At 33.9% G+C, this 13714-nt stretch overlaps 1 protein-coding gene across 2 annotated transcripts in view; it reads right to left on the bottom strand.

Annotated features, from left to right (window-relative positions):
• The window catches only part of LOC112500142 (peroxisomal fatty acid beta-oxidation multifunctional protein AIM1-like), a 13042-nt gene extending 4446 nt beyond the window's left edge, over window positions 1-8596 (bottom strand). Inside the window, exons 1-14 of one of the 2 annotated variants that reach the window (XM_025103468.1) lie at window positions 8469-8596; window positions 8051-8122; window positions 7160-7222; window positions 7000-7056; window positions 6800-6867; window positions 6632-6713; window positions 6480-6535; window positions 5388-5690; window positions 4225-4311; window positions 3965-4139; window positions 3662-3783; window positions 2540-2703; window positions 1317-1571; window positions 1111-1232 (exon numbers count right to left, since the gene is read on the bottom strand). In XM_025103468.1, the coding sequence (XP_024959236.1) occupies window positions 1111-1232; window positions 1317-1571; window positions 2540-2703; window positions 3662-3783; window positions 3965-4139; window positions 4225-4311; window positions 5388-5690; window positions 6480-6535; window positions 6632-6713; window positions 6800-6867; window positions 7000-7056; window positions 7160-7222; window positions 8051-8122; window positions 8469-8562 (1720 nt within the window). In that variant the 5' untranslated portion in view covers window positions 8563-8596. Of the gene's footprint in view, window positions 1-1110; window positions 1233-1316; window positions 1572-2539; window positions 2704-3661; window positions 3784-3964; window positions 4140-4224; window positions 4312-5387; window positions 5691-6479; window positions 6536-6631; window positions 6714-6799; window positions 6868-6999; window positions 7057-7159; window positions 7223-8050; window positions 8162-8468 lie in introns of both variants that reach the window. The other variant, XM_025103467.1, reaches the window with a different exon arrangement.
• Between the last annotated feature and the right edge of the window lie 5118 nt (window positions 8597-13714).

The raw sequence follows: 13714 nt of genomic DNA, 5'->3' as shown, positions 1-13714 counted from the left end.
TGAACAAAATGAAAAATTATGATTGGTTGAATACGGTTTGCACGGTTTGTACAAATTGAATGGTTTGCATTTGATCGCTCCCCTATATATATATATATATGGGCTAAACACGTGAGACCCACAAAAGGGTTACAAACTGTGAGAATGAGTGCATTATGTGTTATTTCACATGATCTTTTTTCATCTAAGGTTATAATTTAAGGTATTGATTAACATATATTTGTTTCACAATGTGAAACTCTTTTAGATGTCTGTAAAACAAAAAAATACGCATTAAAAGTTTMACATTGTGAAACAAATTACCTTAAATCCTAGCCTTAAATGAAAAAAAATGTGCGAAACAATACTTCGAAGTAAAAGTTCTCTCGGTTCTCATAATATATGGGGTTTTCATTTGATAATTCCCCTATATATATGTAGAGGTTGTTTCATTCGTACTCAACATAATAGTAAAAACTATACAAACCAATTAATTGAGATATTAATGGAAACGATAAGGGCTCATTTATTATGATCCGGATATTCATGGAAGATCATCAAAGTTCATTTACTATAATCAATGCTTTATAATTAGGAAACAATCGAGATATTCACTGAACCAGGTATTCATTAGACTAGATGGACGGTTGAGGCTGGTTTGTACTAGTGGTTGGGTTTGTAAATGAATCCCCTCTATATATGTATGTGTGTGCGCGAGTATGTGTGTGTGTGTGTGTGTGTTATAGAGAGAGAGGGAGGTTCAAGGCAAAACCCCCAAGAAAATGAAAAAATGAGAAACACCATAGTAACCATTCATCTAGATGGTATGCACATGTGCATACAAGTAATTGAAGTTGTTTCTTGGTTTTTATGCACGTGTGCATGTTATGCACATGTGCATACCAGACAAATTAATTACAAATGACTTGTAAGCACATGTGCATACCGTCCAGATGAAAGGTTACCAGGGTGTTCCTTTGTTTTTCATTTTTTGTGGTTTTTCCCTTGAACCTGACCCTATAAACACACACACACATATGCATATATACATATATACACACACACACACACACACACACACACACACATATATATATATATATATATATATAAAGAAAGAAAGAAAGTTACCGTTTCGTCCACTTCTAATTAGAAGGTCGGTTACAGGAGAGTTGAATGAACGATCAGGAAAAGCAGTAGCAAATTCTTTACCAACAGCAACTGCTACACCATATCCACTCAAGTCTTCAAGCCTATAATCACAAGTTAAAAAAATCCCATTTGAAAGATGATTTTGTGCAGTAAAACCGATTAAAATTCAACGCAAAGAAGCTTACTGGAATGGCCCCATTGGGAGCCCAAAGTTGCTGATCAATCGGTCAATTCTAAATAAGTCCACACCTAAAAGAAGCAAGATGTGTGCACTCTGTTTGTATGGAAAAAAGGCACGATTAACAGCAAAGCCCGTACAGTTTCCCACAACAACAGGAACTTTCTTTATGATTTTCCCAACTGTCATGAGACCGAGGATCACTTGTGCGGAAGTCTTTTCGGTTCGAACGATCTCCAATAGCGGCATCACATGAGCAGGACTGTCATCATTTTAGAAAAAAATTGAAGTGTTAGTTCAGAACTATTGATCATCTTTAGATGATATAGCAAGAGGTGGGAGGTTCAAATAAGAAGGCTAAATATCGTGAGAAGGGAAGGTTAAGGAAAGATTCATATGTGAATCATTGAAAAAATCCATTTGAAGATGCATATGAACCATATAAATTATCTGTAGCGTCACTTCACATATGCATTTTCAAATAGATTTTTTCAATGATTCATATTTGAACCTTCCCTTCTTACCTTCTCACAATATTTAGCCTTCTATTTGAACCAACCCCATAGCAAGATCCCTTAGTTTGGGTATTAGAGGGTCTAGGGTTTGCATACTGTTTAGAATTCTGAATTTTAGGCTATGTTTGGCAAAGTAGCTGATAAGCTAGTTGCTAGTTATTCGCTTATAAGCTAGATGAAAATGTAAAATAAATTAAAAAGACAAGTTGAAAAATTAATTGGAAAAAATATAAAGGGTATAGTTGGAAAAAGGTGGGGGTTGTTTGGTTGGTTTTCAATTAAGTCCTGTATGGATCAAGCTGTCTGTGTGGATTAATATGTCTGTATAGATTGGGAAGATTTTTGTTTGGGAGAGCTTTTTCATAGGTGGAATGAGCGTGTTTTTTAATTGGGAGGGGCAGGTCTGGAAAAAACTTGGCTTTCTGCATAAAGCTCCCCCCTTGAAGCTTACTGAATAAGCCACTTTCAATATCATTAAGCCGCTACCAAACAGTCATGTATACCTGACCGAATAAGTTGTGAGTCACATTAAGCCCATTAAGCTGCTAACAAACAGGCCTTAGCTTATCTCATGGCTAACCAAAAGGGACCTTTTCAATAAGCTCAAAAAATAAGCAATCTTATGTTGCCAAACATGGCCTTAGTATGTCCTTTCGTTAACTTCAAAAAAATTTGTATATAAAACATTTCAAGGATACTGGTTATGCCACTTAACCTGAAGAAATGAGCACCCACGACTCGATCTTGACATTTTAGTTTCTCTCCAACTAAATTGAGGTCAATGGTTGACGTGTTGGTTGCCAAAATACAATGAGAGGGACAGGCCTTCTCAATCTCACTGAAGATTTTTTGCTTTAACTGAAGATTCTCAATAACAGCCTGTCATCAAGTAGCTAATTAAACAACTATGCACCACAATCTTTGTAGTTACATGGGAAATAGAAAGAACATTATCACAAGAATAATTCTTTAGAAATTAAAGTTGCGAACTTTTTTTTTCATTTTACATTAGACATTAGTTTTATTATCTTCTGAAATCAAAATAAAGCTGGAGAACTAAGCAATTTCAACTAAGAAATTTTCTGTGGTCAAAGATATATGCCATTTTTTTTGGAATATTTTGTTTGCTTCCTACTAGTTTCTCCGTTGGGGACATTAGTTTTAGGGGTAGGCTAAATGCACCCCTATATACTGCTGAATACACCCCTACCTACTAATTTCCTACCCAAACACATCAACATCAAAACTTAATTTTTACATTTTCAAGGTATAATTTGACCTAATTCTCACATAAATAGGGGGCAAATAGCAACACCCAATTTTGCCCGTTGGCAGAGATTATGATGATTGATGGGTCTTTAGCTTAGTGTGTACGACATCAAGACTTACTTTTTACATTTTCAATGTATAATTTGACCTGATTCCAGCATAAATAGGGGTGTATGTGGCAACACCCAATTTTGCCCATTGGCAGAGATTATGATGATTGATTGATGAGGTCTTTAGCTTAGTGTGTTAGTGGCTAAAGTTGACGTCAATCCGCTGGATTATTGCTTAGATTGATATTAAACGCTCGCCTCCTACTAACTTCAGATTAAGAATGCACTTCTCGGGGAAGAGGTTCATGTGTAGCAGCTTCTAAGGTTTTATGCACCCAAGGGTTCATTTTTTTGGGTAAAGAAGTAATGTTTACTCCTTGGATTGTGTTTGTTTTTTGTTCTTCTCTTAAAAGTTGTATCCCCGTCTTCTGGTTCTATGTGCTATTTACATGGTTATATATATATATATATAGGAAAATCCGAAATACTAGTAGATGATCTCTCAAACAAGAAAATACCTCTATGACCATATCCACATCCTTGAATTCTGAGTAGTCCAATACCCCTTTAATCATCGACAAGGCTTTATCAGCTCGGGACTGTGCCAACTTTTTCCTTGCAACCAAACCTCGGACATTTGCTACAAGCAAATAATACCGTTTAAGTTTTTCTACGGGAAAAATTGTTATAAAACTTGACCGGTGGAGTTGTGAAAACTCGAAGAACTGTTAAATGCTAAATATCCACTTGGCAGTCACCATTTTATGATGGTGGATAAGTCGCAAAATGAACTAAGTTTTTAAAAGTGGAGGAAAGATTACCTTCGATCATTTTTATCCCCTTTAGAAGATACTCAGGGTTGACTTCCTTGAGAACAACATATATATTATTAACTATAAGGGATGTAGCTATTCCGGAACCCATTAAACCTCCACCGATGACAGCAACTTTCTTGACAGCCCTCGGCTTGAGCCCTATATCAGTAACATTAGGTACCTGCCCGTGACAAAATAAGTTGAGCTTGAAGAAAATATTCAGGAGACAAAAATTTCTTCTTAGAGTATTCAACCAACTAGTGTACCTTTGAGGTTGCACGTTGTGCGAAGAACACATGAACAAGACCCTTTGATGTGTCTGAAACAACAAGCTCGTTAAACACTTTTGCCTCCTGAGGAATAAAATTTAGTATAGTTTAGGTTGTATAACATTATGATAAACTTCAATACTGAAAGAGTTTGTTTTTTGGCTCAATGATGGCAAAAGACCCAAACATTATTCACCCACCAAGGAGACATACTTTGGGTAACCATGGGTGACCGGGCCAGCTTGGGCAAACCTGAAGATAACAAAGCATTTATTTTGGATAGGGCTGGCAATGGGTAAGGGTAAACCCCCCCTACTCAAGATTCAAAGGGCGAGCACTGAAATGGGAGGGCGGGGATATCCCGACCCTACTATCATTATGCCTTTGCCATCGGACGTCCAACAGGCAGTCTCCCGATCGGGCATGAGTGTCCGGAAGTTGTCATTGAATGGACGGCGGAGCGTAGGTGGCAAGCAGTGCGCTACTCATTATGTTTTGACCCGTTGGATGAGGGTTACGTGAATAAATTTTTATCTCCATTACCCATTTACCCGGCATTTTAGTGGGTAGGGTATGGATAAACAGTTTATTGTTACCATTTACCTGTTACTTGTAACGATATGTATATAATTAACTATTAATATTTTTTCTTTATAATGTTATCATACATGTTAATTTTCTTTTTATATTTATCGATTAAAAGGCTTCATGATAATTAAATGAGAAACAAGCCAGGGTCGGGAAAATAAATACAACAACAGATGTTGTCTTTCAATTTTTATATTGTTGTTTTGAAATATCATAGTATAATTATATTTATAATAACATGACAATTTTTACTAAAACAAATTAGATATAAAATAATTACTATATTTATAAACTTATGTTTTACTTGTATGTTTGAGGTTTAACGATACTATTTGTAGTTCAAAATGAATTTCTTTTTCCATTTATTCATTACCCGTTTCTCTACCTGCTATTTTAGTGAATAGGGTATGGATATGGATAAGGGTTTTATGAAATGGATAATTACCCGTTTCATTACCGCAATTTTAAATGGATAACACCTTACCCTACCCGTTGTCAGCCCTGATTTTGGGCCATACCAAATGAACCTTGTTGAATATATTTTGGGACAGAGAGAATGCAACCAAACATACCTTCAAAACACCGGGGTATCCTCCTTGCACAATGCCTTCCTCAATTACATCAAGGCATGCCTGGTGATGTGGCAAATTAGGCGCAGTCCGTTTGGCTTGTTGTCTAGCAAGCTTAATTATCTCCTGTGCTTCAGATAGGGAGCCAATCTTGTCTATGCTGTGAAGGGAGCGAACCCAAGGTTTACGCCCGTCAACAATGTCTAATGCCCATTGCCTAGAGACTTTCAGCAACTCTTGAGAAGGCACAATAGCATCAATGAGACCTAACTTTTTCCCTTCTTCAGAGAGTATTGGTTTAGATGTCTACAAAACAAATATACTTGAATCAATATCAATGATCCACCAGAAAACAATTAGGGCTTGTTTGTTAGCAGCTTAATGAGTTTAATGGGACTCTCAACTTATTCGGTCAGCTATACACGAGTGTTTGGTAGTGGCTTAATGATATAGAAAGTAGCTTACTCAGTAAGCTTCTAAGGAGTCGCTTTAATTAGAAAGCCAAGTTTTTTCCAAACCTGCCTCTCCCAATTAAAAAACATGCTCCTTCCATCTATGAAAAAAACACTCCCACACAAAAATCTTCCCGATCTATATAGACAGATTAATCCACATAGACAACTCTATCCATATAGGACTTAATGGAAAACCAACCAAACAGCCCCTTGCTCTCCGTTTCTATATCTGTTTCTTTTGTGAGCCAAACCATTCATCACTTAAGATCAGGCGGTGTGAACAAAAAGTAGATAAAAAGTTGACATGGATATTTAACGGCACAACCTTAACCGAACCAAATAATCCCAGTATATCCCGCTAGAGAGCAGGGTGGGGAGGTGCTATGTAAGCAGACCTGTGAAGGTACAACCTTTATTTTGCTGAATGTTGTTTTCTAATATTTAGAACTAGTCTTGTTCATCATGATTTTGTTCTCATATCAATGGTACCAATCATTGTCCATCCAAAGTTTGAAAAAATTGCTAACAGGGGATGACTCCAAAATTAAACCACAGTTTAAAGATAACTAAAATAAGAAAACCACAATGACCAATATATAAGTTTTATCATGTATAAACTTATTACAGGAGAGGAACTCACCAACATCACTTCAATTGCCTTTGGCAACCCCAATAGCCTAGGAAGTCGTTGGGTACCTTAAAAAGGTATTTTGGATTTTTATTAAGTACGAATTATAAAATAAAACTATATTTACTAAACTCAAAGTGAAAGGTGTTTGCTAAATATTGTACCTCCAGCGCCAGGGATAATTCCAAGAGACAATTCGGGCAAGCCAAGTTGAGCCTTTGGAGCTGCAATACGTGCATGGCATCCCTGTTTTAAAACAATCCAGATGAGAATTCTTTAAAAAACTTTAATTTGCAAAAAATGAACCGTTTTTGACACCCAGAATTTCAAACCATTGCAACTTCTAAACCAGCCCCAAGTGCAAGTCCTTCTATCGCAGCAACTATAGGTTTGTTTGCATCTAGGTTTCCAACCAAACAAACACAAGTATATCAGATTTAAACCAAAACAGATATTTGTAACAATAAGGGGTTGTACCCAAAAAATATTAGGCTATATTGGTATATACATAAAGTTTAAGTTCAGATAAGACCTTCAATTCTGTTGAGCACAAGGTCAATGGATAAATCAGGTAGAAGAGATAACTTTCCTGCCAATCCAAACAATGCTTAATTGTCAACAAACATGTTTGAACAACGAAATAAACTAATAATACTCGCTTGTAGCAACGATATCAAATGATAAAGCTATACCAGTCTGTTGAACTTTCTCGAACACATTGATGTCAAATCCACCGGAAAACTTCCCATGCTTGCCTATATAAAATAAGATAATTCCGATTTAGCAAGCAAAATACAAACAGAACACCAAAAATCTCACACAGTAAATCAAAATACATTTGCCTTTGTGGCTTGGTAAAGTGAAACAATCATGGTTATATGTTCAAAATTAACAATTATGCCACCATACTTGTTCTACGAACTTTTTTTTTACCATTTTTGTGTTGAAAAATTGAGGAATTTTGTTATTTCCACAATGGAAAACAGAAAATCATGAACTTTAGGAGTGACAGTGCTTTACTCCCTCCATCATGAATAAGTTCAATGATTGATTTGATGCATAGTTTAAAAAGAAGTGTTTGTCTATTAATCAAACATCTAAAAATACTTATCAATAATCACAAAATAGGAGAACCTTGTCAACCGAACTCAATGTCATCAAATTTTGTGATGGTTACCAAGGATCAAGGTGCTCATCTAGGATTGAAACTTGGCCAAAATGGCAAATGTTGTATTTATTCCACAAAGTCCGAAAAATTCAAACTTAGGGATGATGGTGTTGATATGTGTAATCACAAACAAAAATTTATTTCGGGTAAAAAGTTAGCCCCTGTAACCAGAAAGTTCTTGTGGATTCTAATATTTTATAGGAAAAAAGAAACAAAAAACAGAAAGTTTGGAACTTGAAGTTCAATTGCCAAACCTACATGAAAAGATAAGAAGAAAAGTTCAGCCTTCCAATTCAATTCTAGCAATCTCATTCAGACAAAACATCAAACAGTTTGTCGTCATTCAAAATGACATCTAATTACATCAAACCAACAATTAAATTCAATAGAAACAAATGCTTGTTCAACGAATTACCAGTCAAAACGATCGCTTTTACATCTTCTCTGCTCATAGCTTCTCCAACTTTGTCCTTCAACGAAGCAATAACTAAACAGGAAAACCCATCACGTTTAAGCGGGAAAAAAACTGTACTAACAAAAACCCAGTTTACTAAACAACTTAAGAACATAAAACTCCAAAACAAAGACAAATAATCCATATTTCATTAGAGTTAAATGGGAAATAATGCACCGACACTGGAATCTGGATTGAAGAACCGATACTGAATTGAATAAATATTGAAATGAATAAAAAATTTCAAGATATTTTGCTAGTAGAATCCATTGAATTGAATAAATGAAAGGCAGTAATATCAAAAATCGATTATTTTGCTTGAGATTTGAATGCGAACAAGGGGGAAAAACCAACGAAAACCAAGTGAATCAAAGCTTACTTGAGATGGCAAAGGCATTAACTGGTGGATTGGAGAAGGTGATGACAGCAACACCATCAAAACCCACCTCCATTTTCACTCCAAGCTCTGCCATTTTCGTTTAATTTCTTGAGTAATGGGTCAAGTGGGAGTCAATGGAAAAAATGATCATCAAAAGCAATATGTAGAAGAGAGTGTGTATGCTCAGTGGTAGTTAGGCAAAAAAGTAAAACCCTTTCTGTATTTGCTTTTAGGGGCTTTAAAGTTTGGTGATTGTCACAAAATAACCTTGTATTATTTGAATATTACAATTTACACCCCTTTGGTTTCTATGTTTCCAAAACAGAGAAGAAAAAGAAGTCAAAATTGCATTCAGTTTCCACTAGAGAGGGCTACAAATCGGTCTCGGATCAGACCCAATCAGTCTCTATTCGGGATTTTCCTTTTATAACAGGTCTATGTTCCCACCAAAAACATCCGGCCCGTTCCCCATATACATAGATCCCTTGGGGTCGGGTAGCTAYAGTCACACACAGTTCCTGTACACAGTAAGACAATAGCAACAGTAGCCTTTAGCAGACACTCCAAAACCCGCCAACGCTCGTGAACCCAGTCATGGGTCAGACCCAAATCTGTCCCAATTTTTTTTCTCCCAAAAATCAATTTTAAACTTTAAACACTTGAAGTTTTTGGTAAAAAAAACTTGAAAACCTCATAAAAATCTTTAGAAACTTGATATATATATATATAATTGGGCCTATGTGTAACTAGTCCCGGTCTCGGGGCAAGCCAAGCTTTGAATTTTCATATAAAACGTAATCGATCCCGAAACATCAGTCCATAATCGGTCCTTATCTGCCTCTATCGATAATTTAATTTTTAAGATTTCTTTACAAATACAGATAATTTTTTTTTCTCAATTCTTTTTTGGGTAACTGCAGGACGAACCTTTATGCTTTGACAGTGCATGGATTCGAACCTGAGGTAGATGGGATTCTCCACTCTTTTTCTCCATCAGTTTGGAGAACGTTTTTAGGATAATATTACAACAAGAAAAACCAAAGATCCCAGTTTTCTCCATTTTATAAATTACGTTAAAAATGCTCTAATGGTTCGTCTAATTAAACATGTTATGAAAAAAAGTAGTTATTATTTTTAATTTCATATCAATATCAGTATAATTTTTTAAATTTTTTTAACTGGGTTCTAAAAATCCTGATCACATGTGATAGTCTAAAGGATTATAATACTGGTATGTTTGGTGTTATTCGTAATTACATGTGATCTTATGAAGATTATACATCTGTTATATATGAAACAGTTTGCAATCACGTATAATTCTATAAAGAGATGTATGTATATAAACAAAATGGTTGGGTTCATGTGAGACCAACCTGTTTTTGTGAGACTCGTGAGACCACTTTTTTACATTTGAAACTTCACAGCAAAATGCTATGAAGGTCAAAAAATAATTTGAACCTTCACACCAAAAACACTGTGAATGTTACCTTCACAACGTTTTGTTGTAAAGTTTCAAGTATAAAAAATGATCTCACAGGTCTCACGAAAACAGACTGGTCTCACGTGATCCCAAGTCTATAAACAAAAATATAGCTTTTGAGGATAGTTTATTAAATTAGAAACCATAATAAATTACATTTCATTTTGATATAATTTATTGAATTAAATGAAAATTTAATGGTTGTAATTATACTATCACAATAACACCAGGGGCCAAATTGTAATTTTCCCATACTTGAGAACCCTGGCGGCCACGTTTTTTCTCTCCCCATTTTCACTTTCATATTGTTTATTTTGATTTGAATAAATTACATTTTTAGTCCTTAAAGTTTGCTGAAAACCTGTATCTTCGTCCTTATTGTTTTGAATTTATGATTTTTATTCTTATAATTTGTAATTTATTATTTTTTCATCCTTATGATTAATATTTATTGTTTTTTTCATTTCTATGATTTACAATTTTTTTCTATTTAGTCCTTCATACTTAAAAGTAGTGTTTTTGCCTCAAGAACGAAAATAAAAATAAATTACAAATTATGAGAACTAAAATTGAAATTTCCAAACCATAGGGATGAAAACCGTAATTTACTCTTTTGATTTGGACATAAAACAAACTAATAAATAACGTGTTTGCTTGTGTATTTGTATCTCTATCTGTATCTGTTTTTTGTCTTTGAATTAAATTAATCTTAAAACAGTATTATTATTTATTATACAACTACAAAAACTCAAGTAGAAATCACGAAACCAGTCATATCAACATTTTTTACAAAGTTTTTGAAATAAAAAATCTAAAGCAAACAAATTAATGACAATAAGTTAAACAATCATGCATTTCTTCGAGAGTAAATTGCATGAAAAAGTAACGTATTTTAACTTGATTCTTATTTTAGGTAACGTACTTTCTTAACTTTCATTTTGGTATCTAAGATGTAAAGTTTTAAATATTTAAGTACCCGAATAACCAATTGAAGCATAAACCGGTTACCATGTTGATGTGTCAAGTGATTTGCCTTACCTTTTGAATTTAAAATTCAGTAAAATTTTATACTGAGTTTGATATCGCATCACTCGACACATCAACATGGTAACCGGTTTATGCTTCAACTGGTTGCTCGGGTACTTAAATATTTAAAACTTTACATCATAGGTACCAAAATGAAAGTTTAGAAAGTACGTTATCCAAAATATGAATCAAGTTAAAGTACGTTATTTTTTCATGCAATTTGCCATTTCTTCAATTAAAAATGTAAGATTATGATTTACTGACATTATGTCTTTGCTGGAAAATATCAAAAATGATATTGTTTTATATATATAACTACACATATTTTAAGATTATTGGTCATCACGAGGTAATTAGTATTGTTTTCTTTAACTTTTTAAAACCTACAGAATAACTGCGAAAATAAAAAGCAGTATATGAACCACATTTGAAACTCTTGCCAAAAACCTCATGAAGATTATGACCGAGAAGAACCCATAAAACGGCATGATCGTGGTCCTAGTCTTCCAGACTGTAGCGTTTTTGGACATCACAGAAGTTCACAGAAAAACTCTTAATATATAATAAACTTTTTTGCAAATCTGCAAATTATCGTTAACATTTTTTGTGTATGATAACATGAACAAGGTTAAACTGGTCAAAATTTTTGGGTGGGTTAACTTGGTTTGATATAATTAACCCAATAACAACGTAAGAAGAGCCCTCTAATGAGGCGAGCTCAGTAGTGATTTCAGTCACTGTAAGAATCTGAGAAGAAAATCTGTAAACATGGTTTTTAAATACGTGGAAGTGTTGTTTATGTTTTTTAGTGTCAAAAATAACGAAAAGAACTGATTGGTAATGGGTTGGCTAAGAGAGTGGTAAATTTTTAGGTTGGGTCAATTTTGATTAACTTAGGACTGTTTAGCAGTTGATAAATGGTTTGGTGCAGAATGATTAAATAGTTAGAATGATTAAAAGACTCTTATGATATAGTGAAAAATGAAATATAATTGTTTACAATGAAATTAGGACGCTGAATGGTTAAGGAGATCCATGATACAAACTCATTCAGAGGGTTTTAGAACCATTAAGAAGCATACCTTTTTTTTGTTAAATAAGATTCAGCTCTTAATGATTCAGATGCTGCCTCTTAATAAAACCATTAAGAGGTAAACAAACTGTATTTTGTTTCACCTTTTGTTCTATATTCGAAATTGTTAAATAAGAATAGTCACATAACAATAATTTTAGTATTTGCTTTTAATTTTTAATGTAACAATTTGATACAAATGATTTAGATTAACTTAGAACACAATTTATTTATCTATTTTTATATTAAAAATAAGTTGCATTTGAGAATCTATGCCTTATAATTTGGTAGATATCAAAAGAGTGCCTAATGATTCCAAATCTTAAAAAGGACTGTCCTACTATATTTGAATTTTTGCTCCCAAAATAGGGTTGGGTTCCGGTGAGAATTAAAGTTATGGTGATAAGGGTAAGAAGGATCTCTACCCTTGAATGCATATTAGGATGAGATGCACCAGATCAATCCCCATATCAAAAGCGATTCATGGTGAGTTTGAGATTAAAAAGGATCAAGGGTACAGATCCCTTCTCACCTTATCTCTTCTTCTTACACGATCCTTCCTCTCTCTCTCTCTCTATATATATATATATATATATGGATGTCAGGTTCAAACGAATGATAAAATAAGAAAGCGTCAGAACAATAAAAAAACATGTGATTTTACGCTAAAATCACATGTAAAGTCACTAGTGTAAAATCACAGGTGACCTGCACGACCTTGGCTGTGACTTAGGTTGCGAGCCAAGTCGCTCGCACACCCTTGTGTTGACCGTGTTTCGTTATCATATGTGATTCATTAGAAAAATAAATGTGATTTAGTCGTTCTCGTGTTTTCTTATTTTGACATTGTTCTTGTTTGAACTTCTCCCCCCCCCCCTCTCTCCATATGTGTGTGTATATATATATATATATATATGTGTGTGTGTGTGTGTGTGTGTGTGCAGGCCCGTTCCTGACATTTTTTAGGCCCTGGGCGAACGTAAGAACAAGGCCCCCTGCAAGAAACAAGGTTTTTAGCAACGACTTTTGTCGTCGCTAAATGTCCATTTATCATCAGAAAGAGTACACCAACAATATGTCGACGCTATAACTTGTGGCGGAAACATGTTATCGCTAAAAGGCACATCGTCAAAACTCACTTTTCTTGTAGTAACATTCGGTAAGTACGAAAATAAATTCTATTAATGGTTTTTATTAGTATAAAATTGAGTACAAGAAATGCTAATAATTTATTGAGGAAAGAAATCTTATTTATCTTTATTTTATATATATATATATAAGAGTACTTAAATTTATGTACTTCTTATTAGGTAATTTAAAACCAAGAGTATAGAAACTATGGTTGATAATTTTTTTATAAAAAGTAAGAATTTTTTTAGTTCATAACAAGAAATATGTGTTATTTTGATATAAAAAGATAATTCGTGTGAATGAAGTAATCATTAGAGTCAATGAGAGATCAATAATAAAGAAAATTATCAATGTTTTATTGACAAGTAAACAAATGAGGATCAATAAAAATATAAAAGAAAAAAAATGATCCATTGAGATCCAATAAGAATAAATAATGAAATTAACATATAATATACAAGCTGAACAAATGATTGTTTGAGCACTTAAATAGAATCTTATGGTGTGGTGGAATCTCAATGAAAGATACATAAGTCA

This window comes from Cynara cardunculus (assembly GCF_001531365.2).
Source record: "Cynara cardunculus var. scolymus isolate 2C chromosome LG 17, CcrdV1, whole genome shotgun sequence".
In the NCBI taxonomy this organism is placed as follows: Eukaryota; Viridiplantae; Streptophyta; class Magnoliopsida; order Asterales; family Asteraceae; genus Cynara; species Cynara cardunculus.
Note: the sequence above shows the minus strand (reverse complement) of the source record. Positions and strands in the feature narration are given on the sequence as shown.